The sequence below is a fragment of the Anopheles coustani genome, chromosome 3, assembly GCF_943734705.1.
Source record: "Anopheles coustani chromosome 3, idAnoCousDA_361_x.2, whole genome shotgun sequence".
NCBI lineage: Eukaryota > Metazoa > Arthropoda > Insecta > Diptera > Culicidae > Anopheles > Anopheles coustani.
Window position 1 is genome coordinate 81,524,849 of NC_071288.1, and position 25,867 is coordinate 81,550,715.

The 25,867-nt window shown below is 46.7% G+C and overlaps 5 protein-coding genes across 6 annotated transcripts in view; 1 reads left to right on the plus strand and 4 right to left on the minus strand.

Annotated features, from left to right (window-relative positions):
* Positions 1–914: 914 nt before the first annotated feature.
* LOC131259754 (large ribosomal subunit protein eL27) lies at positions 915–2,186 on the minus strand. Of its 2 annotated transcripts, XM_058261331.1 has the most exons (3): positions 2,088–2,186; positions 1,559–1,783; positions 915–1,454 (listed from the first exon to the last, which is right to left on the minus strand). In XM_058261331.1, the coding sequence occupies exons 2-3, from the start codon at positions 1,775–1,777 to the stop codon at positions 1,263–1,265; spliced, it is 411 nt and encodes a 136-aa protein (XP_058117314.1). In that variant the 5' UTR covers positions 1,778–1,783; positions 2,088–2,186; the 3' UTR covers positions 915–1,262. The 2 variants fall into 2 exon arrangements, with proteins under 2 accessions (XP_058117314.1, XP_058117315.1); XM_058261332.1 differs by lacking the exon at positions 2,088–2,186 and having other exon boundaries at positions 1,559–1,786.
* Positions 2,187–5,567: 3,381 nt separating this feature from the next.
* On the minus strand, positions 5,568–14,454 carry LOC131267552 (probable histone-lysine N-methyltransferase CG1716). The gene is made up of 6 exons (XM_058270461.1): positions 13,822–14,454; positions 10,804–13,728; positions 7,518–10,752; positions 6,733–6,947; positions 6,000–6,665; positions 5,568–5,920 (listed from the first exon to the last, which is right to left on the minus strand). The coding sequence occupies exons 1-6, from the start codon at positions 14,452–14,454 to the stop codon at positions 5,741–5,743; spliced, it is 7,854 nt and encodes a 2,617-aa protein (XP_058126444.1). The 3' UTR covers positions 5,568–5,740.
* Positions 14,455–15,132: 678 nt separating this feature from the next.
* Positions 15,133–17,769, plus strand: LOC131259738 (mitoguardin). The gene is made up of 3 exons (XM_058261313.1): positions 15,133–15,750; positions 15,825–16,682; positions 16,750–17,769. The coding sequence occupies exons 1-3, from the start codon at positions 15,703–15,705 to the stop codon at positions 17,365–17,367; spliced, it is 1,524 nt and encodes a 507-aa protein (XP_058117296.1). The 5' UTR covers positions 15,133–15,702; the 3' UTR covers positions 17,368–17,769.
* Positions 17,770–17,778: 9 nt separating this feature from the next.
* LOC131259742 (dynactin subunit 2) lies at positions 17,779–19,396 on the minus strand. Its single transcript, XM_058261318.1, has 4 exons — positions 19,273–19,396; positions 18,369–19,196; positions 18,197–18,299; positions 17,779–18,126 (listed from the first exon to the last, which is right to left on the minus strand). Exons 1-4 carry the CDS (start codon positions 19,306–19,308, stop codon positions 17,939–17,941), a joined length of 1,155 nt encoding a protein of 384 aa, XP_058117301.1. The 5' UTR covers positions 19,309–19,396; the 3' UTR covers positions 17,779–17,938.
* Positions 19,397–21,063: 1,667 nt separating this feature from the next.
* The window catches only part of LOC131259727 (patronin), a 51,126-nt gene continuing 46,322 nt past the window's right edge, over positions 21,064–25,867 (minus strand). The window contains exons 25-27 of the mRNA XM_058261301.1: positions 23,364–23,558; positions 22,931–23,213; positions 21,064–22,858 (exon numbers count right to left, since the gene is read on the minus strand). Coding sequence (XP_058117284.1) covers positions 22,714–22,858; positions 22,931–23,213; positions 23,364–23,558 — 623 coding nt within the window. The 3' untranslated portion in view covers positions 21,064–22,713. The remainder of the gene's footprint in view (positions 22,859–22,930; positions 23,214–23,363; positions 23,559–25,867) is intronic.

Consider the following 25,867-nt stretch of genomic DNA (forward strand, 5'->3'; position numbering starts at 1 on the left):
CGAGTTTGGTTTAATCAATCCAACTTATAACAGAATTATTAGGAACCAAGATTTGATCAAATCACACGAAATCTATGATACTGGCTTAACTGGCCTGTTTTTCCAAATGTTTACCTTTCCAAACATTAGTTTACAAGATAAGATTCAGTCACTCGTCACCAATAATTGAAGCATACTGCTTGCTTCCAAGGTAATACGAATACGGAAATATGGTAATACAGAAATATTCATTAAACTTGCTTAAACTGCTTCTTATATTTTTTTCCATAAACCCTTTTGTCGAAATTGTTGACCATTGAAGTGATATGTTCACCCAGTGATGCATCTGGAAAGTTTCGACCATTCGATAAAGGAATCGTTTATAACTTAAAACGTACCATTCGTAAGGACGTAAGCAGGCATGCGCTTGCCTGCCGGGATAGAATGATATAGCCTGACATAGACATGCTTCGTGCGATAAAGTCTGCTAGAGTTATGGGTCATAATCAATATAGCTACCACCATAAACTGCTTCGAAAAGGCCGGGTTCCGTAGTATAACAATGAAACAAAACCTAGAAATAGCCATATCGGAGCAGGATCGAGCAACGCCGATTGGTCGAATCTTGTGTCCAAACTAAATAAACAATGCAATCCTATGCCCGGTCTTTGAAGATGGGACAGACTTCGATGGAGACGACGATTAATATGTCACGGAAGATAGAAGACCAGTCTTGGCGTCTCAAGCGTTGCAAGCACTCGAAACACTCCATAGATATTTTGTAAAGTCTAGGCTTTACCAACATTGAAAGTTGTGTTTTCGAAGTGTTTTCTTCAACCCATATGGTTTGTTACACTTTTCAAATGGTAGGATTTCTTTCTCGAAACCGCGGATTTTTTTTCTATGAAATCACGAACACCGGTACACGTGTATGATTAGTTTTCCAGTAGATAACACGAATTTATTGTAAGTCCTTTCGTGTCAACCGGTGAAAGAGAACGGATGTTAGCTGTTCTCCCCTGTCCGACGCTGATGGGGCACCATCATGTGCCACATTGTTGGGCTATAGCGGACCCAACAACGCAACCCATGCGGCAAGCTACGGCCCCAGTACAAACACAATACACTACAGATTTGCACCACACACTGCGGCCACCAACACACCACACCAGCGCCGGAACATTCCGGCAATCACACCGAACGAAAAACTCGCCATATCTCTTCCCCCTTCTTTTCGTCGTCGCACGCACGCATTTTACTTCAGTGGGTGTGTGTATTGTTATTTAGAAACGGAGCTTCTGGAAGAACCACTTGTTCTTGCCAGTCTTGTGTCGCTCCTCGAACTTCATACGGATCTGGTGGCGAGCCTTCTTCCGCTTGGCCGGATCTTTCAGCTCCGCGGCGGAAACTTTGCTGTCTAGGCTCACGTCTGGAACGCTGTAACGCGTTGGCATCAGATGGTTGTAGTTAAGCATCTGCGGGGGTAGGGAAAAGAATAACAAAATGTCAATTAGTAACAAGAACCTACTCCATTGGGCCCCGCGACAAGATGGGCACACGTCACGAACGATTCACTTACCCTGATGAATGGCTTGATCTTGCAGCGCTTGTGGAGGCGCTCCTTGCTCATTTTTCGTGAAACACGACGTGGGTAGCGATCGATACCGGCGACCAGAGCCTGACCGAACTGCTTGTCAGGGGTGCCGTCGTCGAACGTCTTCATGATGATAGCCTTGCGACCGGCGTACCGTCCTCCAAGGACGAGTACCACCTTTCCAGATTTCATAATCTTACCCATCTTGGCCTGGAAGATCGAAACGAAACCGAACTAAATTAACTTTCTATTCGACGCCGACACTGCGGGTGGCAAATCGTGCGAAATCGAACGGAAGTCCATGCCGAAACTGACAGCTTATCGAACCGTCCACACAATCCATCGCATCAACCACAACATGGGAGTTATTTCGACGGTTTTTACAACCAAATACCATCCAAATGGTATCTCCATCGATGGTTCGCAGTCCGGAGGTTCATTTTCTGCCAGTTTATCACAATTTTCGCACGATTTTACACACTTTTCCGTAAAGTTTTGTATCGAATTTACTTACGTAGTGAAATGCGTTCACTGTCGCTGCAATGGCCGACCGGAAAAAGAACTAGTAAGGGATAGCAAACGTTGACGTTTGTCAGTTGTGTCAAAACGTGTTGGTAGAATCGGGGTTCGGAAGATTCGTAGATTCGATCCCTAGACGGAATCTAAAAATTCGAATCCGATCTGACGGATTCTAAAGATTCGAATCCCATCTGTCGGATTATAAATACAGTAGGTCCTCGCAGTACGCTATACGATATACGCGAATTCGCAATACAGGTGAACATCGATTATCCGGGGGTGTCGGGACCGGTAGGTCCCCGGATAATCGAATTCCACGAATAATCGAACATATATTAAAATACGTTTATAATACCTGGTTTGAGTCTCGGTTAGTTCATTTTTGACCAGCTACAGTTAGTTGATTAATCATAAAAAATGTTTGAATTATTTTCATATGGTTATTTTTATTGCTTTTTTCGGTCCGACAAATTTTAGTTGACACTATTCCTAAAAAAATGTTGTGAAACAGCCTAATATTCATGGAAATATTTCAACCCGGTTGCGCAGTTGTCAGTTGCAAGACACCCGGATAATCCGCCCCCCGGTTAATCTGGCCCCGGATAATCGACGTCTGACTGTACGCAATTTTTTACAACTGACAGCTCATAGCGTTGCTTGAGTTCTGACTAGTCAATGTTACTTTGAATGATGTAGAATGAAGTTTTTAATATGCTCTTTTTAACAAAGATATAATTATGCAATGTAAGAAATGGAACACTTATTAGTGATTTGGATAGAATATATGTTAAATAAGCGGTTCCCTCTCACTGTCAACTCTTCAATATGAAGTATAAACGATATGGCAGAGGAAATCCGCAATACGTGAAAATTCGATATACGCTATTGCGTTCGGTCCCAAACATTCGCGTACTGCGGGGACCAACTGTATTTGTTTCGATTAGGATTCGCTTCAGATTTGATTGGTTTGGGACTCGATTTGATTCGATTCAGACTTGATGTTTTGAGTCAAATTAGTCACATAACGAGTCGATCTAAAGACAATGTAATCGATTTCAATTTACTCAAATCGAACACTGGGTAGAATGCCCAAGGAGAACCGCGCTGCACTCTCCTACCAAAGGTTTACATGTCTACCAAAAAAACACCTTGTTCTTGTATTTTTGGTAGGCTTTCTTGACATTTACCCCTCATAACCTACCAAAGGTGTATTTTAGGTAGGCATGTACACCTCAATCGCGTATTTTTAATAATAATATATTATCGTCCGGTTTCGGAAGGCGATCAGGCGAAACATCCAGAAATGGTCCCCCTCCTCTGGTTCGTGCTGGCAAACAGCGACCACGGATCGTAGCAGGCTCCTTCGATGTACGATGTGCAGCACCACTCTGTCATGGCCAGTGACAGAAACGACGCGGCTAGCCATTTTTTCGCTTTTTTCAAAGGTGTTGTTTACCTTTTGTATGGGATTGCGTCGAGAAATCTGACAGTTTTTGTCGTTTCCGTCCTCCCAATTAAAATACCCTCAATTGATTGGTTTATATCGAGACGATGTCGCGACTGTTAGTTGGATTGGGAATCGGATTTGGGGATTCGATTTACCCACCACTAGGAACGAAGCTGACAACGGGCCACGGTTACTTAAACTAAGCTACTAGCTTAAATTCCATCCGTTGGAAAATGCAATATTGCAAACTTCGGTTCGATGGGAAATAACGGTAGTCAAGAGAAGGCAGAGAACAGGAAACAATTATTCAGAGGGGTCTTAAAATTATTAAATAAATAAATAAATAAACGGTACATATGTACCGTATATATATTTGCTGAGGCAGGGCAAATGAAACATTTCACGTCGTCATCAAGGTTACTTGAACCGAGCTGCTTCGTTCCAGTAACCTTGATTGTTGCAGAGCTACCAACTGGACAGCGTGTGATCGGATCGGCCATCGGCGGCCGATCAACTACAGGATGTGCAGGATCACGAGGATACGTGAACGTTTCTTCAACCTGAGCATTATTAATGTGCACAGCCCGCACCTTGGGAGCAGCGATGACGACAAAGACGCTTTTTATACGCAGCTGGAAAGGGAGTACGACCGCTGCCCACAACACGATATGAAGATCGTCATCGGAGACCTAAATGCTCAGGTTGGGCGAGAGGAGGCCTATAGACCTACGATTGGAAGCTTTAGTATCCACCAGTTAACCAACGACAACGGCCTCCGGCTCATAAACTTCGCATCCTCGAGGCACATGAATATCTGTAGCACCTTCTTCCAGCACAAACCTTGTTTCAGCTACACCTGGAAATCACCACAACAAACATATTCCCAAATAGACCACGTTCTAATAGACGTAGTTGGTGATTCTGAACAAGATTGTTGATTTTTGAAACAGTTTCGTACGTTTTTGAAGCTGGGGGCCCCTAGAACGAGGTTGGCCTCAGTTCCACTTGACCATCTCACTTTATTGCCGATACCAATAAAACCGTTACACTGAAAAAAATCTCAAAGACGAGCGGATGCACTCACAGAAACTAAACTTTTCATACTGATCAAGAAAATGTAAAGGTTTAAAAAAATGTTGAACTCGATCCGCTTTCCCCCTCCCTTCTCTACTACCCGATTCCCGTTACTCTCTTTGGATAGAGGTGTGTCTGATATAATCTTTTTTATTGGTACAACGACCGACTTCGGTCATGCGTGCCCCGTAATCTAGGGACTTCTTTGCATCCACTTAATCCTTAACTCGTACCAAAACAGATTGTCCACAGGACGAAAACCATGTTTTACTCAGTTTAGCACCAGCGCCATGACGAAGTAGCAGTGCATTTGCGCAAATGTTGCCAAAGGAGTATCCCGGTGGACCGTTGAACGGGTCTTAGACAGGGAAAAGGTTGGATAACTAACCTCAAAGGTATCTAATGGTCAGTTTGGACTCGGACCAGTGGTCAGTTTGGACTCAGACGGTTATTGAATCGGTAGATAAGTACAAGGCGACGCTCTTAGATAATGGTTTGCAATCACTGCTTGATGCTCTCTTGGTGTACTGTAGCGTTAAGTTCTTTCGAAGGTATGCCGCTTGCGGAATGAGCGCGCATATGTAAATCAGTAAATCAGTCATTGACGGCGAACGTAAAGTCTAAATTCAAACAAACGTACGTATCTTTTCGAGTATTCTTTTGAAAAGAAGAATAACTCGTTTGGAAAATGGATACATGAAAAACGTATTCGTTTAACGAAAACATGCTAAACGCCATGCCGATATCAGTACAACTTAATAAAATTAGTTTTTGGAAGCGATGATTTTATAGGTAAAAAAATCTGCAATAACACGACGAACTACATTACAACCATATTGAAATGATATCTTTGAAAACGCATGCTGTAAGGTAACTTCTTCGAACGTGGGCATGACCGAAGACGATCGGTAGGCTAAAAAGACGAAGAAGAAGGAGAAGTCCAACATATATTACAACCATATTCTTTAATTTATTTTTATATTATACTTCGATCACTATTAGTATCAGGAATTAGAGTAAAATATGTCATAAAAACTAAAAATGCCATTCAATGCTTCATATATAGTTACTGTACTGTACATCAGCAATATTGCTGCTTCTTCCGGTAAAGGTAGAACCATTTCCGACTAAAGAGTCACGTTTGAATAGTCGGGTTCGTTGTCTCCGCGCACATATACTGGCCCATGCTTGGCCATGTACTTTTTGATAAATTCTCTCGCCTTCGTTTTTACCGAGTCCGTCACCTCCAGCACGTGCACCGTATTGTCGCAGTGCTTAAGTTCCTTTACCATTACGAAATGGGTGAGCTGTTTAAACGATTTGGAAGAGCAACGAATGGTTAATTTCGAATTTGTTGGGCTGTCGTAATACTAGCACACTACTTACCTTTCTGGCCAGATGCTTAAAATCATCGGTGTTGGTAATGCGACCCAACGGACAACTCTCCTTCCGATAGGCACTCAAATGCTGTACTATAACGCCGGCAATTTCCACTCGGAACTTTTCCTTGATTTTCTTCGCCTCTTCACTGTTCACATCGCCCTTGCTCGATTTCTTCCTCTTTGCTAGCTTCGACGATGATGGACCGGCAACGTCCCCACCCGATCCGCTGGATGTTCCACCCGCAGCATTCTCGTGCGTTTCTTCTCCCGGTTGTTTACGCTTCTTGCCCAGCCGCTGTTGAACCTTCTTCCACTCTTCGTACGGGGAGATCTTTTTCTTCTTCGTCAGTATGTCCAACTCATCGACGATACACTTGTCCTCGACGATCTTGTGCGACACGACAAGATCGTCGTCCATCAGTGAGCTATCGCCAACCCCAACGCCGACCCCAACACCAGCTCCACCGGCCACATCCGACGAGGCAGCAATCGCCCCGAGCGAGGGTTTATCCAGCGGACCACTGAACGGACTGTCCGCGAGCGTTTTGTCGAACATGCTTCGAGCGCGCAGCCGTTTCGCTTCTTCCTTACGCTTTCGGAGCTTCTCTTTCGTTTCCTTGTAGCGTTTCATTTCCATCTGCCCATACTGTTTGTCTTCCTCCGTACGTGGCTGTAAACCGAATATGATTTGTAAAATTAAATGTTTGCTTCAAAGCCACCTGGAATCAATTACTTACGCTGATAATACGTGTTTGAACCAGCTTTGAACTGTGCTTCTTTTTCCGTCTCGGTGGCAACTGCGTCGCGGCCGATTCGTCAGCATTCTGGTTGGCCGATTCGCCGAAAATTTCCTCCAGCGTTAACATTTGCGGTGATCCATCACCCGGCTCTTGCTTTGCGATCGTCTTCGACATATCTTCGTTCATATCGTCCGGTTTGGCCAAAACATCCTCTGTAAAATTGTTAGTAACATTACGCCAAGGCAGTTTAGTTAAAACGTAACTTTAATTCCAATTATCAATCGTACTTATTTTGGGTAAAAGAAGGTGGCGCAAAATGAGCTATCAGCGTATAGTGCACTGCACAATTTTAACTGAATTATGTAATTTGCTAAAAATATATGAAGCAATGGAAGATGTCTGATTATGTTTTTCAAAAGTCTAATAGAAATTTCCCAGTTCATTTCCATTTCAAATTTCCCAGTTACCTATGATCGCGATGAAGAATAGAAATTTTGGTTTAAAACTAGAATTGGTTACTTTGATCACTACGAAAACTGCAAAACGGCAAGATTATATCTTAATATAAAAAAACCAAATCACCAAAATATGGCCAACAAACAGACTAAAAACTATTCAATTTCTAATGTAGTTTTACTACCATTTAATAAAGGGAAGTTGATAATTAAAGTTGGGAAAAATTTTGGAGTATATTTCTTGAATGGACTGCGAGAAATTAATGTTTTGCTTGGAGAGGGTGGATACGATGGCTTCCGGATTGATGTGGAGATAGCAAAACCTACCCAAATTAAAGCTTGACTGCTGCTTCCTCATTTTCTTCTGCAACTGTTCCAGCTGAGCGGCCAATTCTTCCTCGCTCGAATCACACGTATCCGTTGTACTCGAGTCGGAGCTCATGGAAATGTCTTCGTCGGCAAAGGAGCCCACCGTTCCTCGACCCGGATGTTTCGGTGGTTCCCATTGCGGTACGCGATCCTTCACGTGGTAATAGTACAGACGGCCCCGCTCATCGATCGCAAAACGCCAGTAGGCGGGTAGTTTCATCATCGGTGGCAGCTCGTAGTCGTCCGGATTGGTCGACATCGGGGGCAGTTGGATCTTGAAGTACGCATGACTCGGTGGCGTCGGCAGCAAACGATCGTCCTCGGAAAAGTACTCGCCCGTTGCCGGATTCATGCGCACCGGGATGTCCATGGGGGCGGTCAGGTGCGGATTGAGCCCAAACCGAAGGCAAGCATTTTCGTGCATCATCCACATCTCCTTCTTGCGCCGTTCCGCTTCCTCGTGCGCTACCCGCATCTCGAACAGATGGCGCCGCTGCTGTTTGGACAGATTGTCCTGCTTCACTATGGGGCCATAGCAACCGGACCCGCTGCTACCCGGCGGCGGGGGTGGTCGCTTGATCTTGCTGGCCAACCCACTGCCATACGGCGCAGCTCCATCACGGTCATCCAGCGAACGGCGACGTTTCGGATCGGTTCCCCCCCGAGAGCTACGATCCCGATCCCAGCCGCGCCCGTCCCCGCGGTGACGGAGGTGTTTGTCGTCCTTCTCGTCGCCCTCGAGACCTAACGCCTGGTAGCGCATGTCCGCTTCACGCTCGTGTTCCTTCATCTGCTCGATACGCTCCTTCTTGGGGATACGGAAAACTTCCTTCAGGTTGATCCAGCTAATTAACAGTTTGCAGGAAAGGATTCGAATTTGCGTCCCGAGCCGCTGCTCTTCCGGTGCGTTTTCATCCTCCGGCTCAGGGATTTGAATGTCCGAGAGCATCACGACGCTACTGTTGGAGGCCAACGATGTGCTTCCCCCCTGTTCCGGCGCGGAAGATGCGGCGGTTGTCGCCGAAGCCGCTGCAGCAGCTGCTGCCGCTGCTGCCGCCGCTGCTTTCTCTTTGTTTTCCACCTCTTTATCGCAGGTGCTGATGATCTCCTTCAGCTTGCCCAAGTCGGCCAGTTTTAAAAGCTCGGGCATATTCTTCAGCACGTCTACACTCCCAAGGAGATCCTTTTTCACCGCTTGCTGTTCGGTGGCCTGACTACTGCTGTCACTCCCCGCCCCGTTACTATCGCTCGGGGAGCTTGTTCGGGAGATTTCCTTCGCCTCGCCGGTCGCAGCTGCCACCGACGGTTCCCTAGGTTCGTCCTTCACAGGTGCCACCGCGGCTTTCTGCACGCCGCTCTGCGAACCTGCCACTGCTTGTGATTGTGTTGTTGCCGGTTTTGTTCCCTTTTCCACCCGAGCCCACTTTTCGATCGTGTGCAGTATCTTGCTGTCCTTCAGCATGGTCTTGTTGGATATCGGCAGCCGATCAAGCGTATCGAGAATCTGTATGCGAAACTTGAGATCTTCAATCGATTCCGTGGACTCGCAAATCCACCCGTACAACAGCCGCAATCCGTGGTAATCGAGGAACAACCGGCGGCAGGGCAGCTCGCCACTCTGCAACAGCGTCAGCAATCGGCTGCGCGATTTGATGTCCTTTGCGCGCACCATCAAACGGGATAACTTGAGCGTGTGGGCCTGGTTCTTGAGTCCCGTCTTGAGCAGTTTGTTAATTTCCTCATCTAGATCCGGATCTTCATGGATCTCTAGTCGACGCTTCTTGCGAAGAATGGTTGTTCGTTTCTTGCGAGTTTTTTTTTCCTTGGCCGTAGTGACAGTAGTTGCAGAAATCGTTGCCGTTGCTGCGGCCGATTCTGCAATCTCCGCCTGTTCCGTTCCGTCCAATTTAAGCCCTTCTACTCCGGACGATCGATCGGCCGATCCGGCGGATGAGACCCCCTTTGCCGCTTTACCGAGCGTTTGATCGCTTGCACTGGCCGCTTGATCTTCCTTTAGCATGCCATCCTCTTCACTCTCCTCATCATCGTCACCTTCCTCCTCGTCATCCTCGTCATCGTCTTCATCAAAGTCCGACTCTCCTGCGCCTCCTTCACCAGTCGGCTTGGCCCCTATCCATCCACGACAGGTTTCCGCCTCACAGTAGCACTTCTGGGCCTTTCGCCCGTACCGCTGGAACTGGTAGTCGAAGGTGATCTCCTCACCGGGCAGGATGTACTTCGTGCTGAAGAACCCAATCCGCAGCTCCCCATTGACGGTCCACTTTTGCGTTTCCGCGTTCGGGTCGCACGAATGATTGATAAAGCGAGATATATTTCCCTTGGTCGTCGCATCGATGATGCCATCGCTGCGCAGTGCCATGAAGTAGTAGTGCTTGTTCTTTTCCCTCGAGTATGCCTCGGCACGCTCGTCAAACTGCGCGCCATTCAGCACCTCACCGACGTACTCCATGATGAACTCACCGGGAGCGATCGCCGTGCTCGCCTGAATGCCGAAGCCCTTCTTCTCCGTGCGAAACACCTGGCAGTGAGCGTAGTCTTGCCGCTGGAACCGCCGGTTCGTACAGCGATCACCGACGGTACAGCGCGATCCGCACTCGATCATGAGCAACCGATTGAGGCAGTCCTCGCCGCATCCCAGCTCGCCGCGTTCGATTTCCTCGTGCGTGAGAAAGCAATCACAGGTCATCTTCTTCGCTTCCTTGCTCACGATCCGGTCGCTGTGGTAGATGTTCTCACGGATCGTCTCGAATCGGCTAAGCTTTTCCTCCACATCGCGTAGGTACTCTTCGGACAGTTCGGTGTTTGCACTGTCACCCTCGTTGGCGATCACTGGCCAGGCTGGGCCACTGCCTCCACTCACACCATAACCGGTAGAACCCATTGCCGTGACTTCACCTACCGCACCGGTGCCCTCTTGAGTGACGCCCGGAACCGACGTACCATCCTTCATCACCTTCGTATCGATCGAAGCGTTCGGTTTCTTTAGCAGCCGATCTTTGTCACGCACCAAACCATGCCCACTGGTACGCTGCTTTTGCGAGCTGATTGTCTTGATGCGCGTCGAGCGCCGGATGACGCCGTCATCGACGTAGCTTTCAACCAACCGTACCAGATCGACCCGTTGCGAGTCACGATCTTCACGTTGAGGCGTTATCCCAATCGGGACGTTATACTCGATCGCATGCGGTGCATTATGGTCGGTTTGTGGTTCTCCCCTTTCCACCACGCCAGTCGGTTCATCTTCCAAATACGACAGCTCATCACACGGTGAGCTGGCCCCGCTGCGCACACCGGAGTCGACGTCCGATTGAAATCCTCCACACAGCGTTCCTTCACCGTCCGAAAGTCCCGCGACGGATTCCGATCGAAGCGTTTCGGCTTCACTGAATCTACCCTCTTCCTCCTCCTGTTCCGCTGTCACACTTTCGGCGAAAGTTAACTCAACTTCTTCTTTCAACATGCCGGGTTCTTCCACTTTTCCTAGATTTGCTGATGGCTTTTCCTCGATTTGTTGATGATGGAAAGTCGAAAAAGGTTCTTCTTTTATTTCTGCCTGCATCTGCGATGGCGGTGCGGAAAAACCTGTTGGTTCAGGCCCTGATTTCAGATGCTCCTGAATTTCGCCTATCTGTGGGGGAATGGGATCCACTTCCATTTTGTACATTTTAAGCGAAGCTTTCGTCACGATTTTCGGTTGTTCGGAGGATATTGCAACGATTGGTTCCGTTTCGCTCACCGGGGGAAGGTATTCCACGGGTTTCTCATCAATTTTCCTCTCACACATTTCAATCGTCGAGACTGGCTGTGGATCCTGCTTCATCGTTGCGGACGGTACAACTCCACCTTCTTTGGAGGATCTCTCACTTTCGCGGGAAATTTTTCTTGATTCTTTTCTATCCTTCGATTTCGATTTCTTCCCAACCGATCGATCCAAGCGATTACTCTCTTCCTGAAGGAAGGAAAATCCAGAAACGGATTTCTTTCCTTTGCTGCTCGATGCTTCGCTGCGCCCCTTTTTTTCCTCCTCTTCCACCAAGGAGCGTTTTGTCTTGTGTGAGCTGCTTCCCGAATCGGATTTTCGTACCGCATTCGTGTCGGAGAAGGTTGACTTCGACGAACTCTTACCGTGCCGATGATGGTGCTGCTGCTGATGATGTTCCTTTCGGTGCGAGGAAGAGGAGGACGATGAATCCTCCCGATCCTTCACGTCCCGCCGGCGAGAGGATGATTCTTCCAACGATTTCCGTGCAACAATCGGCTGCATCTCGAGCGCCTGCAGTTCGCTATCGAAACACTTCTTGGGCTTATCCGGACGCGGCGGGTGTACGATGGAAGACCGTTTTTTACTGGCAGCATGAAGCGACAACGCTACTTTTTCAGGTTCCACCATCTTTTTGCCCACCATTTCCTGATCCGCCACCTCTGTGGTAGGTTCGGAAGCAGAAGTCGTTTTATCGACGTTCTCTCTATGATCTCTTTCCGCTTTATGGCGTTTTTCAATACTACGATCCTTCGACGCTGGACTTCGCTTACGAATTTCTTCATCGGTGCGTTTCCGATCCTTCTTGCGTTCACGAGAACCCGCTCCATCATCGCGAGACGACTTATCTGACGATGAACGATGTTTGCTAGTAGTGGTGGATGATTCCTTAAAAGACCTATCCCTTCCGGACCTACTCGTCGTCGAGCTCGTGTCACCAGCCTTTCCCGACTCACGTTTATCTCGTTTCGGAGTTTCCTCCTTCGGCGCTAGCTTCTCACGAAGGAGTAATTCTTCCGTTGGTGATTTTTTCTCGGGTGTCCCGGTGGGTTGCGGAGGCAAATCCGCGGGCACCGGTTTTGCTTCAGGAATCGATTTCGCTGACGTTTCTTCTATCGACAAAGTAGGCTGCTTTAAAACTTCTTCTGCTGCTGGTTCCGTTGTTTCTGGCGCAACTTCTGTTGCTTGATCAACGGAAGTGTGTGCCTTCTCCATGGCAACCAGAGCTTCGATTGCGATATGTTCCGCGCACAATCTACTTTCATTTTGTAGCGCGTCGTTTACTTCGTTCTTAGCAATCTCTGCCGGAACATGATCCAACGGCGGCACCGATTCGTGATATTCTGTTTCGCTTATGACAACTTCTTGAATCTCATCCAAGTGCTCTTCGATAATCTCCACTTGCTCGGTACAAGCATCCGGTGCTGGGTCCATCTTCTTTTCTTCAATTAATGCCGGTTCCGCTTGTGGGATCGTAGCATTTTCGACCTCTTCGACCACCGGCAGCACATCGATTTCATCGTCGATGTTCACGTGGGTATCTCTGCCAGACACTTCATGATCTGCAAATTTTCTCGCTGCACCACGCCCACGCCCTCCACGTACTCCGCGACCACCACGGCTACCGGGACCACCACGACTGCCACGACCACCTCGTGATCCACGTCCGCCGCGACTACCACGACCTCCGCGTCCCCGTGTCGATACGGGCTTCACTGATTCTACCATCGTGTGCACGCCTTCCATGGCCGATGGATCGTTAATTATTTCATCGGCTTGCAGTACAATTATGTCGGCATCTTCCACCGCATCCGCCAAACTATGCTGTATTGGTAACGGCGGGTGTGTTTCTTCATCGTCCGCCATAGCCAAAGCCCCAGAATTACGTGTAGTTTTGTACGACCGCTTGATGAATGTGGATCCTGCCGGACGTTCCGGTGTTCCAGTAGGTGTTCCACGAGGCTTGCGTCCTCTCCCTCCAGATGCAATCGCTTTTAAGGGTATCGAGATGGCCTGCTCGGTAGTTTCCTGTGAACTCGAGCTGGGACTTGTGGGAATGCATGAAAAACTGTCGTCATCACCAAACACGGCTCCATCGATTTTGAGCGCTATCAATGAATTATTTCGTTCCTCCGGGTTTGGCAGTTGGATTGTTTCATCAGACGGATCCACGGCAGCGATATCGAGGGACGTTACAACTTTCTTCTTTCGACCTCTCTTTGCACCGTTTCCTCTGGAAGCAACTCCCGTTGTGAAGTCGCCCGAGTCCCGTTGCTGTCTGTGACTGGTTCCACCGACTGCGACCGTTCCCATCAGTCCCTGCTGCAAACCGCTCGTCGATGGTACAGCGACCCTCGGTGATCTGCCGCTAGAATAGGTACGTACGGGCTGTCGTACGAAGAAGAACGAAGATGATGAATCCGACGAATCTTCCGATTCCCCCACAGTGCTGCTGCGCGCAAGCGAAGCCGTGTACATTACCTGAGTCATCAGCATCGGTGTGTCGACTACGAAATCACGGAATTTATTCGTCGCCTTTACCTGCCGTTTCGATTTTCTCGTACCGGCCAGCTCTTCCTCGATCAAAATGCTCGCGTCATCATCCTCCGTCACGGTCAAAACGGATGCCTCTTCGTAGCCCGCCGACGGTGCTTCCTCCGACACGGCACATATCGTTTCCTCCATCACTTCCACCTCCTCCGATACTTCGATCGGAAGAATGCCGCTCATCGTGTCTTCTTCCTCCACCACCAACGTGTCGAACCCTTCCAACGATTTACTGGTTTCTTCATCTAAAATCTCTATCATTTCCACCACTTGATCGTCCGTAGAGCAACCGCCCTCGGTGGACTGCGATGTTTCACCATCCAGCACCGGTGAATCGCTCGCTGGCACGAAACTGCGTGCGCCTCGTCCTCGTCCCCTTCCACGACCCACCCCACGACCCCTTCTCCCCCGTCCACGTCCCACACTCACAAATTGCTGCATTTCTTCCTGCACCGGAGTACCCGAAGCTGATCTTCCGCCACTATCCGATGATTCCTCGATGGCCGCACTTGATCCAACCAACTTTATCCCACCCACATTCGACGTCCCACCTCGTTTTCTTCCCATCCTGTATCGTAGAAGATCGATATCGTTTCAGCACAGTGAACTAAGATTTTGAAGAAATTGAGACGCGGTTCATTGGAGATGGTTTTTGTACGCTCTAGCAACCATTTATATTGTCGTTCTAATCACTCAGATGATGGCTGCCTTTGCCGCTTCGCTTTTTTTGCCTACTTTGGCGTTTTGTGTTTTTTTTCTCGCGAAGAACTGTCAAGCTGGCAAACAAAACAAAAAGGTTTGCATCTGTCAACGATTAGGCTGCGTACGTATATTTAGGCTACGTACGTTTGATGCAATGGAGAAGAAAATGGGAAAGTATTTCGGTAATAAAACTGAAACGAAAGCCAATATTTTCAATGAAAAGTGGTAAAACAAGCTTAAAAAAGAAAAAAAAATAAATTGTTCATCAATTCGGTTCAACTATTTCAATTGACTTTGTGAAAAACCATGCAGGGTGACATTATTTAATGTTTTTGATTTATTAAATTCCATATCTTGACGAAGCACGTGCTTGCGACTTGCGGTACGCATGAATCGAATGTGTTTGTTTGGTTTTGGAACTGTCATACGAAGGGATCCCCCGCGCCCTTTCCCTTCTTCCAAGTCGATCCAAGTCAAACCAACGAAAACGACGAAGAAAACCGCGAACTACACCGCGTAAACAAGCAAACTTCGTTCATAATCTATGAAAACAGTTCTTCCCAACGCCGTCGGGTGGGGGGAAAAGAGCGATCCGACGAGATGTGCGGTAGGCAGTAGACAGGTGACGTAAAACACCATACTTTCCGACGACGAGCACCGTGTCCTCTTTTCGCGCTGCAATAGCGCCTCTATCACGGTTACGCACCGAGTCGATCGTCGTGAACTTGATGAAGAGTCACATCGCCTTCTTCACGGATAGAAGAACCTGTACGCGAAAGTGTGAATAGTGAAGTGAAAATAAAGGACATTACGAACGTCTTGGGAGACGGAGACGTTCGCTAATTGTTTCGAAGTGTTCAGCGCCCTTCCGACCAAAGGTTGATGCAAAGAGAAAGTGCTGCTTATATCTGATGTGTTTGTTTTTATTTTGTAAAAGTGTGTCTAAATTGTTGGTTTAGTGGGTTGTTTATTGTGAATTTTGTTACTGAAAGAACCATCGATGATGGTTTACTTTATGTTCTACAATTTACGAGACAATTCGACTAAAAGGTTTGTGTGAGGAAATTGTTGGACAACTTTATCATCGTTACGGGAAAACAGCGATTAAACAGTATGAGCGTCTCAAAGTATCTTCCGCTACATGTTTCGACCTCACAGAAGGTTTGTTGATTGGATTCTTCTCGTTGTTCGGTCTCGTTGGATTATAATTGACGGTTTATATTTGTTCTTTACAGATTATTATACTTTCCGTATCGGCCGGAGTGGCCCTACTCGGAGCCTTGGCCGCGTACCTTGGCCGGCGGAGAACTCCACTGCCACAGCAGCGTAGAATACGCAAGCCGTGTAACCGGAGGACCCGAAACAGTGTACGCAGTCCCAATGATATCCTATCGGTAGCCGGTTCCAAAGTGTCCGCCCGGTCGTACAGTCCCAGCGGGTCGGTTCATGCCATTTCCGACCGTATGTCACTGGCATCCGGGTCGCTGGTGGCTGCGGGGTCCGCTGCACCAGGTACAGTAGCGCTGCTGGGCAACACAACGCCACTGACCCCACAGCAGCTGGGCGTGATGGGAATGGAGGCGCTCGAGAATGTCGTTAGCTACTGGGAAGATGCCCTTGCTGGTCGGAACGATATGGACATTCCGGGACGGATAAATGCCGATCAGGAAGAGTTTTGTCGTGAGCTTCAAAATCTGCTCGATGCCGCCTACAACCTGCAGGAGCAGGGTGAACTGCTCTTCCTCGACGAACGATCCGTCCTGTACCGGGATGACGAGAAGCGGGCCATCACCAACGGCGAGCAGATGGGACTAACGAACGGGCACCGGTCGGGGTCGGATCCGAACTTTGATTCGGCGGAAAGTTTTGCCTCCGCCCTGGACCAGGTGGCCGATTTGCGTGAGTTTGAAGACTACGCCGAATCGTTCGGCGATAGCGAACGGTATCCGCTTTATTCGAGCGCCCTCGAGGTTATGGACGAACAGCAGATTCCGTACCGAACGCTGCGGACCGACATGGTTGGATGTGCTTCCGATACGGAGTATTTGGCGAAGTTGCACTGTATCCGGTTAGCGTTTCAGTTGCTCTTCAAGGTAAGCAATGTTGCTTTTCAAACGCGTCAATGGTTAATTTACATCTATTTTCCCCCTCCAACACAAGGATCCCAAAAATAGCCGCTGGGTGGCAGATACGGGTCGTCAGATTCTCACCGATCTTCTCTGCCTGGGTGATAAGGATCCGAAGGATTTTCTCGTGGCGTACGAGTCAATGCTCGAGTTCCTACAGAACCAAGGCAACTGGATCGACATCGAGCAGGAGCTCGAATCGCGCAACGTAAAAGCAATGACGTTCTACGACGTCGTGCTCGACTTCATCATCCTCGATGCGTTCCGCGACCTGGACGCACCGCCCAACAGTGTCCTGGCGGTCATCAACAATCGTTTCCTGTCGAATAGCTTCAAAGAATCCGCCCTCTCGACGGCCGTCTGGTCTGTGCTGAAGGCGAAAAAACGTATGCTCAAGTTTCCGAACGGCTTCATGTCGCATTTTTACTGCATCACCGAACAACTGTCCCCGCTGATGGCGTGGGGTTTCTACGGGCCGGACGAAAACCTGAAGGAGGTGTGCAAGTACTTCAAGGAGGAAACCATGAGCTTCCTGTGTGATATCTACAACTTCCAGAAGTGTCGCTACACCACGGTCGAGGAGCTCGCGGAAGATATCCTGGAGAATATGCGGAAGCGTGTGAACAACATTGGCGTCAAGTTCAATCAGTAGTTATTGCACGATGGTGTAGGGAAGGGAGGAGATTGCACACGAAACCCGTAGCCGTAGGATGGTTGTTTGTTGGAATATGTTTTAAAGTTATTATATTACTTTCATTTTCGAATCATTTGGACCCACCATCGTGTGTCGTGCAATCTACCGTTGTGGTGTGGGTAATAGTTTTTGGGAAGGAAAGGACCAAGCTTGTAACATACACAACAGGACGTGGCACTAGTTCCTCTCCGCTAGCTTTAGTACAACCAGTATCATCTAAGCACCAAGTGTGAAGAGAGTTCCCGAGTTTGAATGTTTTGTTTAAATAAAGGGAACATAAACGAACAAACTGGCGCATCAGGAGGCTAAACATTCGTCTCTATAGTAACATAGCTTTAATAAAGTGAAGGAATCCAATCTTATCCGTCGTCCTTTTTTGTAAGCATTTATATTTTACCAATTATTATTAGAGAATGTTTAAATAAGTAAGCGATTTCTGGATCGCTCTATAGAAAGCAATGTTAGTGCTCACTGTTAAGACATAATTACGTTCGTTTCGAAAAGAACGCCCTAATGCTATATGCTTCATCTACTTGATAGACTGTTGAATTTTTGTCATTCGTTCCTCCAACTTCTTCACTTCCTTGTTAACATTTTCCAGATTCTGTGCGAACGCTTCCTGCACGCCGGTAAGCAGCGCTTTGTTGGCCGCCACACCGTTGAGGATGGACGCTTGCGTTGTTTCCAGTTCGGCAAACAGTTTGCTAAAGTTCGTTGCTGCGTAAAAAAGGAAAAAAGGTCCCGTCAAACTTGACTGACTTACGACTAAAAAGGACCGTTAAATTACCATATTTGTGCAGGGATTCCAGTGTTTGCATACGGTGCAGCATGTCCGGCAGTATCTGCACGATCGGTTCCGAGCTTTTGGCTATTTCGTACAGCTCCAAAATCTAGAAAACAACGGCCATTTGATTGTGGGTGAATTTTCAAAATCTGGAAATGTTTGCAAGATAGGTTACCTTCTGTTCCCGATTGGGATCCTGCCCGGTAGCGTTGGATTTCTCCTGAATACTGTTCATTTGCTGCAGCAAATTGTTCAGGCGCGTTTCGATCGTGTCCAGCTGAGTCGGTTGCAGAAGGGCCGCTTTGGCCGAAATGTTTTGCACCGCCTCGATGAGATTTCCCGTTCCGGTGGTTCCAGCCAGCCGACTAATTCGTTCCGGCTTCGCACCGACAGCAGTTTCTAGCTGATGCAGACGATATTCCAGCTGCGCCACTCGGGAACTCTGCATCAACTCATTCGCCACGAGCTTCGGGTCGCTGCTGGAAATGGCTCCCGTTTTCTTGTACTCTTCGATTTGGGCGATCAGCTTCTTCGCCTCCACCTCGCCACTCCCGGCAACCGCCTCGGATCCGATCACCTGCTCGAGCTTCAAACTATCCAAAACGTTTTTCGCCGTGGCGACGACCCCAAACACCATCTCGTTGGAGGCTTTCTCCTCCGCCGTACGGCTGGTGTCGCCTCGGGCCGCTTCAATCTGCTCCATCAGCTCATTGATCTCGCACTTCAACCGGTGGCAACGCTGAAGCGGATTCTCCGCCTCGCCTTCACCGGCCAGATCGTACTCAACACTGCGCGCATCGTACCCGAGACGGTTCTTTCGGCCGATACCGTCGGAAAAGTCCACATCACCGGTGAGATACTTTCCCTTAAACTTACCGATCGAATCCTTCGTGGACAGGTGCAACCGTTCGATGGCGTCGTTCAGTGGCTCCTCTTCTTCGTAGTCCGACGTGTCGGCCGGATTTACATCCGCGGTTTCGTACACATCCGGTTGATCGTGAGCCTGGAGCAATTAGAAAGCGAAATAATAGAAAACATCTTCTTGGGCAATATCTTCGTCCACGATCCGATCGACTTACAATGTAGGGCAAATATTGAAACTTTGGATCGGCCATTACGTTTGATTTGGAATGCAGAAGAAAGTGTTCGGATGAGTAGAAAACTAGACAACTTTGCCACAAATGACGAAAAATGACATCACAGAATATTGTAAAAAAAGAAAAACTGCTCCCAAAACAAACGAAGCTGTCAAAACAATCTTAGAGCTGTCATTAGAACTTATGGTACAAACCAATAGAGGACGCTAGCATAGCGAAAAGGAACATAGATTTGAATAAACGAGTTTTGGAACATTTATCAAATCACGTGGCATAAGCAAAAAACCCCAGTGTAGAAATATTATCGGATACTGCAACATAAAACTATTGATTACTGAAATATTTATTTATTGACCCAAGTATGTTACATTCACAGGCAACGTAAGGTGCAAGATGTTCCCTTTTGCTAGTTGTCTTTTCTTTTAACTTCCATCAAATCCAAAGCGTAGACACGACGCCAAAATGTTGCAACTTTTGAATCCATGATCAAACAAATCGGCCGCACTTTCCATTCATCCAAAATCTCTAAAGCTTTTCTTATTATTGTGTGTATTGTGGATAACACCCCTTTTTTCTAAACAGCAAAATGTTTGTATAACGGCAAAACAATCGGTAAACGTGTTTTCCAAAACCTAATTTGGCGATAGAGTAGCTGGGTTTAACGGCAATTGAGGGATGAAAAAACATAATAGACAACCCAATCAACAAATCACTATCATCATATTTTCATAAGCAGTTGCATTTATCCTACGTTTCACCATAACACACTCTGCGTGGCAATAGTTCCACTGAGTTGGGAATATTTTACGACAACGACATAAAAGGAGGATAGATTTTAAATAGCACTACAGATCTAAAAATCAACCACCGTGGGCTCCTGTCCTTCATGGCGCTCGTGTAGCTTCTTTCGTTAGTCAAACGGGTTATCTTGAGTGAGAGGAATTTTCAGCAATTTTCCAATCGCAAGTGCAACACCCAAACGCTGTGATTTGTCTTATGTAGTTCCTCCGCCTGGCTAACGAAATGCGTCTTTTATGCATCCGTTTAATGTCGCCTGAGATGAACTATAGATATCCTTCATTGTCATGTAACTATCATCAGATTAGAACATTTAAAATCCATGTAACGCGACCACAGATGAATCTTGGCGCTTCCATTTTTGAATGAGCCTGGACAGAAACAAGTTAATGCTGGACGCTCCGAAAGAGAAGGAATAATGCTATTTGTTTTATACATCTCTCCATATTACGTTTATCCGCCGATCGGTAGTATTCACAGAGCAACAAACCAAACGCTCACTTCATCCTACGGTACTATACGGGAAACTTGCAAAAACTTTTGTTTTATTATTAATAATTCTTGCAAAACGCCACTGCCGTTAGGAAGAGTGTTTGCACAATTTTAGCTAACTGTATGTGTGTGTTTGTGTATGTGGCATTAATAAGTTTGTCTTGATCCTGCTTCCGACGCCGATTACCGTGGAGTTCAGTAAATGTTTAGAGTAGTTTGTTGAAATTCCAATATTTCCTATCATCCACTTCCATCTCTCCGCTCTTTCTCCTAACTTCAAATGTTTGTGCACACAAAAGCACTGATATTTGTGAGTAAGGTCTATTAATGTTTGGTTTGGTTGTTTGGCCACCGTCATTTGGGATTTTCTTTTGCTTTTGAAAGCATATACTGCACACATCACAATCACTTTTCACAACTAAACCGATAACCTAAATCAAAAACAAAGAACAAAGAAAAGGAAACCAAGAAACACAAACGAAATATTAATAAAAACGATTATATTTGATCTTTGTTTTAACTTAGGTATTATAAAATGACAGTTTTCGCTCCTGCATCATTCAACAGGATTCCCCCTCTCCGGGTCCTCTACCTGTCTGCCTAGTCCCTTCCTCGCCCGATGGTTACTGCTTTGCCAACACTCGCGATGAGTCAGAGATTATCGTAATTGTAAGCATATATTTTACAGAAAAAAAAACGAATCCACTAACAATAAAGTTACCTGCACGTGTTATCTTCAGTGCAACCGTTATCCGGATATGTCTCGCGCGTCTCGATGTTTGCACGCAGAGGGAAATTAGCTTTATTCTTTTGGAAAGGATGTGGTCATCTATCGAAATAATAATTATAATAATTATTAATAATTTTACTTGAATGTGTATGCATATTTCTATCATGTTGTTAACCGACTAACGGTACGACTGATGCTCGTTATTTCAATCAGTGGTAATTATTAGAGAGAAAAGAAAGAAAGTAGCATTAACAAACAATAAGGTAGAAGTAATAATTAGTCTTTAATTCAATAACATGGGTGTTGTTATCTCTTTTTCGCCTCGCGCGCTGTTAACAATAATGGTTGATTAATAATTTATAGCTTGTTTAATGCATACACGTTGTAACTTAAATCGTCACCATCGGTTTGTGTCGTTTTTTTAGCTTTTGCTGCAGCAAATAATTATGTACGGTTAACTACTTTATCTATCAGTTTGATCAGTTTCGTCCATCATTCTTTTTCTCCTAATGTATAATTTAGAAACTAGAAGGAAGGAAGAAAAACATGGGGGAAAGTTAAAGACAAACAGAGGAACAGAAGGTTCGATCAGGTTAGCTTTGGATGGAAATTTAAAAAATAAAACATCTGAAAGATACCGTTGCCAACTTATTTGCATCTTTTTACTTTTTTCGTTTCATTTGAGACTCGTTCCACCAAAATCACTTCCGAGAAGAGGGGATATTCATTTCAGGAATGTCCTTATGAAAAAAAAATCAAACTTTACGCAGTGAATGTATTAAGAAATACGAAGACCGCAAAAGTAATTTTGTCTAAAAAAAGTTAACTTCTCGCATTGGGCTATATTCTGGTCGGTTAAACAAACTGACTCGTAACTCATTGGCTCACCGCTATCGGGGTTTGCTTTTCCCTCTTAGCACAGAGGGTTTGCTGTCTTTTCCGTGTTTTTATTTTCAATATGAGGAGTTTTTATTCTAGGTCGCGTGTTTGCGCCCATCGCATACGACCTCTTTAAGGCAGTTTAGTAACAAAATGAGACAAGAAGATATAAACAAATAATGCAAATGAAAAACAAAAATTAACGTAATCACTACGATCTTTCCGTAGGGAAAATACTCGTTGAAAGAATACAAATAACGACTGCTCAATAAAAGAAAGGAAAGCCATGTGTGCAATATATCCTCTTGTGTCAGCTCTTGGGAAGCATCTGCTTTTTGCTCCACGTGAGCTCGTTCTCTCGGGGCGTTGGCTTCACGCCGGTTCCGGAAAATCTGCACGTTTACGATCGATCGTACTTAGATGAAGGTCGCTGTCCGACGAAAGGTGGGAGTAGCGGACGTAGTGGACGCCGTTGTGTCGGTGGAGCGGATGGAATGGGAACGCCGGACGTCGCGCGACGTTCCTCAAATCACCAGCGCCATGTCCTTTTTGCTCGGCAGATTAGCCTTCTTGCCCTGCCACAGCGAGTTGTGTATCGTGAACGCATCGATCGTAACGGTGAGGTGTTTGGTGTGCACTTGGGTGAAGCATTTGCCGCCCGAGTTGTATCTGAAAGGAGAGGTGTTGTTCCATTAGAACAAGTTCGGTCGATTTCCGGTAAGCCACGAAAAGTTTACTTACTTGAAGAATTTGTCGAACATAACATCGTCGACCTGGCTCGGTCCGGTACCGTACAGCTTGATGATCTGCTCGTTTTCCGGCCAGTAGCCGTAGAGTGCACGGAACTGACAACCGGCGTCGCGGAACAGTACGAGGAAATGCTTTGCCTCCGAGCGGGCAATCTTCTCCAGGACCTTCTGTTTGGCGTCACGGTTGACCGCACCCGGGAAGACACAGTACTCGACGGCATTCAGGATGATGCCGCGGTTGGATTTCGTTGCTGGTTGCTTGTACAGTCTCGGGCCTGTTGAAGGATGGAGAAAATGAAGCGGACATAAGTAATCACTCCCGCCAGCCGTTACAGACGCACGAAACGTGACGCTCGCGTTTACGCGTTCCAAGGAACGTAAAGAAAGAAAAAAGGATGTGGGAAGGCCTTGCCCACACTACAGACCATTGTAGTCCATCATGGAGCTCGCGTTGGACGAGATATCGCTGGAACCGTCGTCGAAGCCGCGCCGTTTCGTTATCAACCCAGGTGGCAGCGATCCAGGGCCGGACGGCGAAGGCAGATGGCGGCTCGACGGGCCCATTCCCGGCGATGGGGCCCGCCTCGGTGGTGTCGCACGTCCCAGCCCAGAGTCGGAATCTATCAGGAGCGCGCGCGTTCGTATTGGCAGTTGCAGTTAGTAGTAGTTGTTGGTGCCGGGGGGCGCGGACGGACACAATAACGTGTGCAGGCGTAGGGGAGAGGGCGCGCATCGGTTTAGCGTTTACAGAAGGTTCACGTTCAATAGCGCAACAGGCACACAGGATCAGCGGCATGGCATGAGCACGCATGACATGAGTCGCACGCAAGTGATGAGAAGTAGATGTTTTTTTTTTGTTTTATTCGGGGATTGGAATTTGTTTTTGACGAAGTGCCATGAAGATGTTGTGGACGAAAAAAAAACAATAAAGATATTCAATCAGTTCAATTAGTTCAAGCAATAGTGTGTGAAGAGCAGAAAAGAAGTGACGAAAAGATGGTGCAGCATTTTATTGTTAAGAAAAGGCGGAATGGGGGGAGTAGGTTAGGGTTAGTATGTTTTCTCTTTCGCTTTTTGTTTATTAATGGGCACAACAGCATTGTTATTGTAATATCAAGAAGCGCGTTGCATTTTTAAAGATATATGCAAGCAGATTTTCGTCTGTTATTAAATTCTTGAATCCAATCATGTTAACCAAACAACACAAAGTGTAACCAAATAATTTCTAAAAATTTAACAAAACGCAAGCACAAACAAAATCGACAATTACATGAGAGTATGAAATTAAACAAAAAAACTTAAAAAAAGACAATGAAATGAACGGTAATGAAGAGACGTGAAGTGAAGTGAAACACGGTGATGAATAACCCAAATTCACGCGCGCAGACGTATATCCTATGATTGAATCGTTTTGGAATAGTTCAAATAAATGAACAATCGTCTCAAAACCGAAGCACAGAAGATACAACACTTTGTTTGAGGAAAAGTTGGTTACCTAAATTTAAAGGGGCAGCACGATCTGTTATCTCTTGGGTTGTGTTTAACTATACTCTCGAGGTCAACTCTAGCAAGTGTTCTGCCTACGTTAAGGTGTGGTTTTTTGTGCTAAGTATGCTTCTCTACTTGACTAAATTACGCTAATGGGTTAGTTCTTACGGATTAGTGGTAGTATTTAAGTTTACAGTATCGAAACCATCGCTAATCAAACTTCTACCGCGGAATGTAATGCTTATTGGGTAAAGCGATTTTTAAAGAGTACGATAAAAATTTATTGCATTTTGCTTGTATCCAAGATTAACTCTCATTCAGTCGCTCGACGCAGGATTCCACATCCCGGATCGATTACCTCTGGCAAACGTGTGTTTCAATTCGTGCAACTTTCTCGCCCCCGCATCGATTCCGTGCGTTGGTTCACCTTTGTGCTTCACGGAACCACCGAACGGATGTCTCACCATCGCCTTCGTCGGTGTGCTGCTTTCGATCGAGAGACGCTGGAAAACATTTACCAGACATTCCTGTAGCCCTCGACGAGCACTCTTGTCCCTGGTTTCCGAACGATTCACCAGATGCTGCTGATTCGGCATATTTTTTCGGTGTTCCTTCGTTTCGCTTATTCCGGTCCGTCGTATCAGCTCGATTAGTTTATCGGTTTTACTGAGTACTTGCGGTGTGTTGGAGAAATTGTCACCACTATGGGCAGGAACACTGCGCCGCCGTATGCTCTGATGCACCGCCAGGCACCGATCGCAGTACCAATGGTTGAGGTTTTCCTTCTCTTCCGGTAGCGGAGGTAAACCTTCGATACATACCGTGCGCCGGTGGCGAAGGCGGACGTTCTCGGCGGATTTACGATCGTTCGATCCATCGTGAAGGTGTGAAAATTCGGATACTCTGAGCGACGTAATTTCGCTTATCGTTGCACAGGAGACACACAGCAGCATTTTCGCGGTTCTTGATAATTAACTGCACCCAACACGCTCAAAAGGGATAAATTTCTTGCGTAACAAGAATTTCTGAAGTTCGCACACCGAAAGACTGCGGACTGCCGATCACGCGTCAAGCAAATGCAGCACAGAATGAAGGAAAACTTCTCTGTCTGCTAAAAATATGAGCAACAATCACGCGCGCCGCACTGGACGAACGGACTAACTGGGATGACGTCGGATCGAGTGCTCATGCTGCGACCATAGTTTGTTTATCCCATCGCGTTCATCCCTTAGCGTAGGGGGCATGGCAAGTGGCGAACCTCGATTGAGACTAATTACGATTCATTTGAGAACACTTCACACAACTGGCAGTGTGAAGCAAGTGTATGAAGTGTCCCCCCGCTTTCGTATGCAGCAGCAAAACGGGAGAAATTGTATGTGAGTGTGTTTGCGGGAGAACGAATAACACGTTGGAAAGATGAGTTGAGGGTCACTGGTTTACC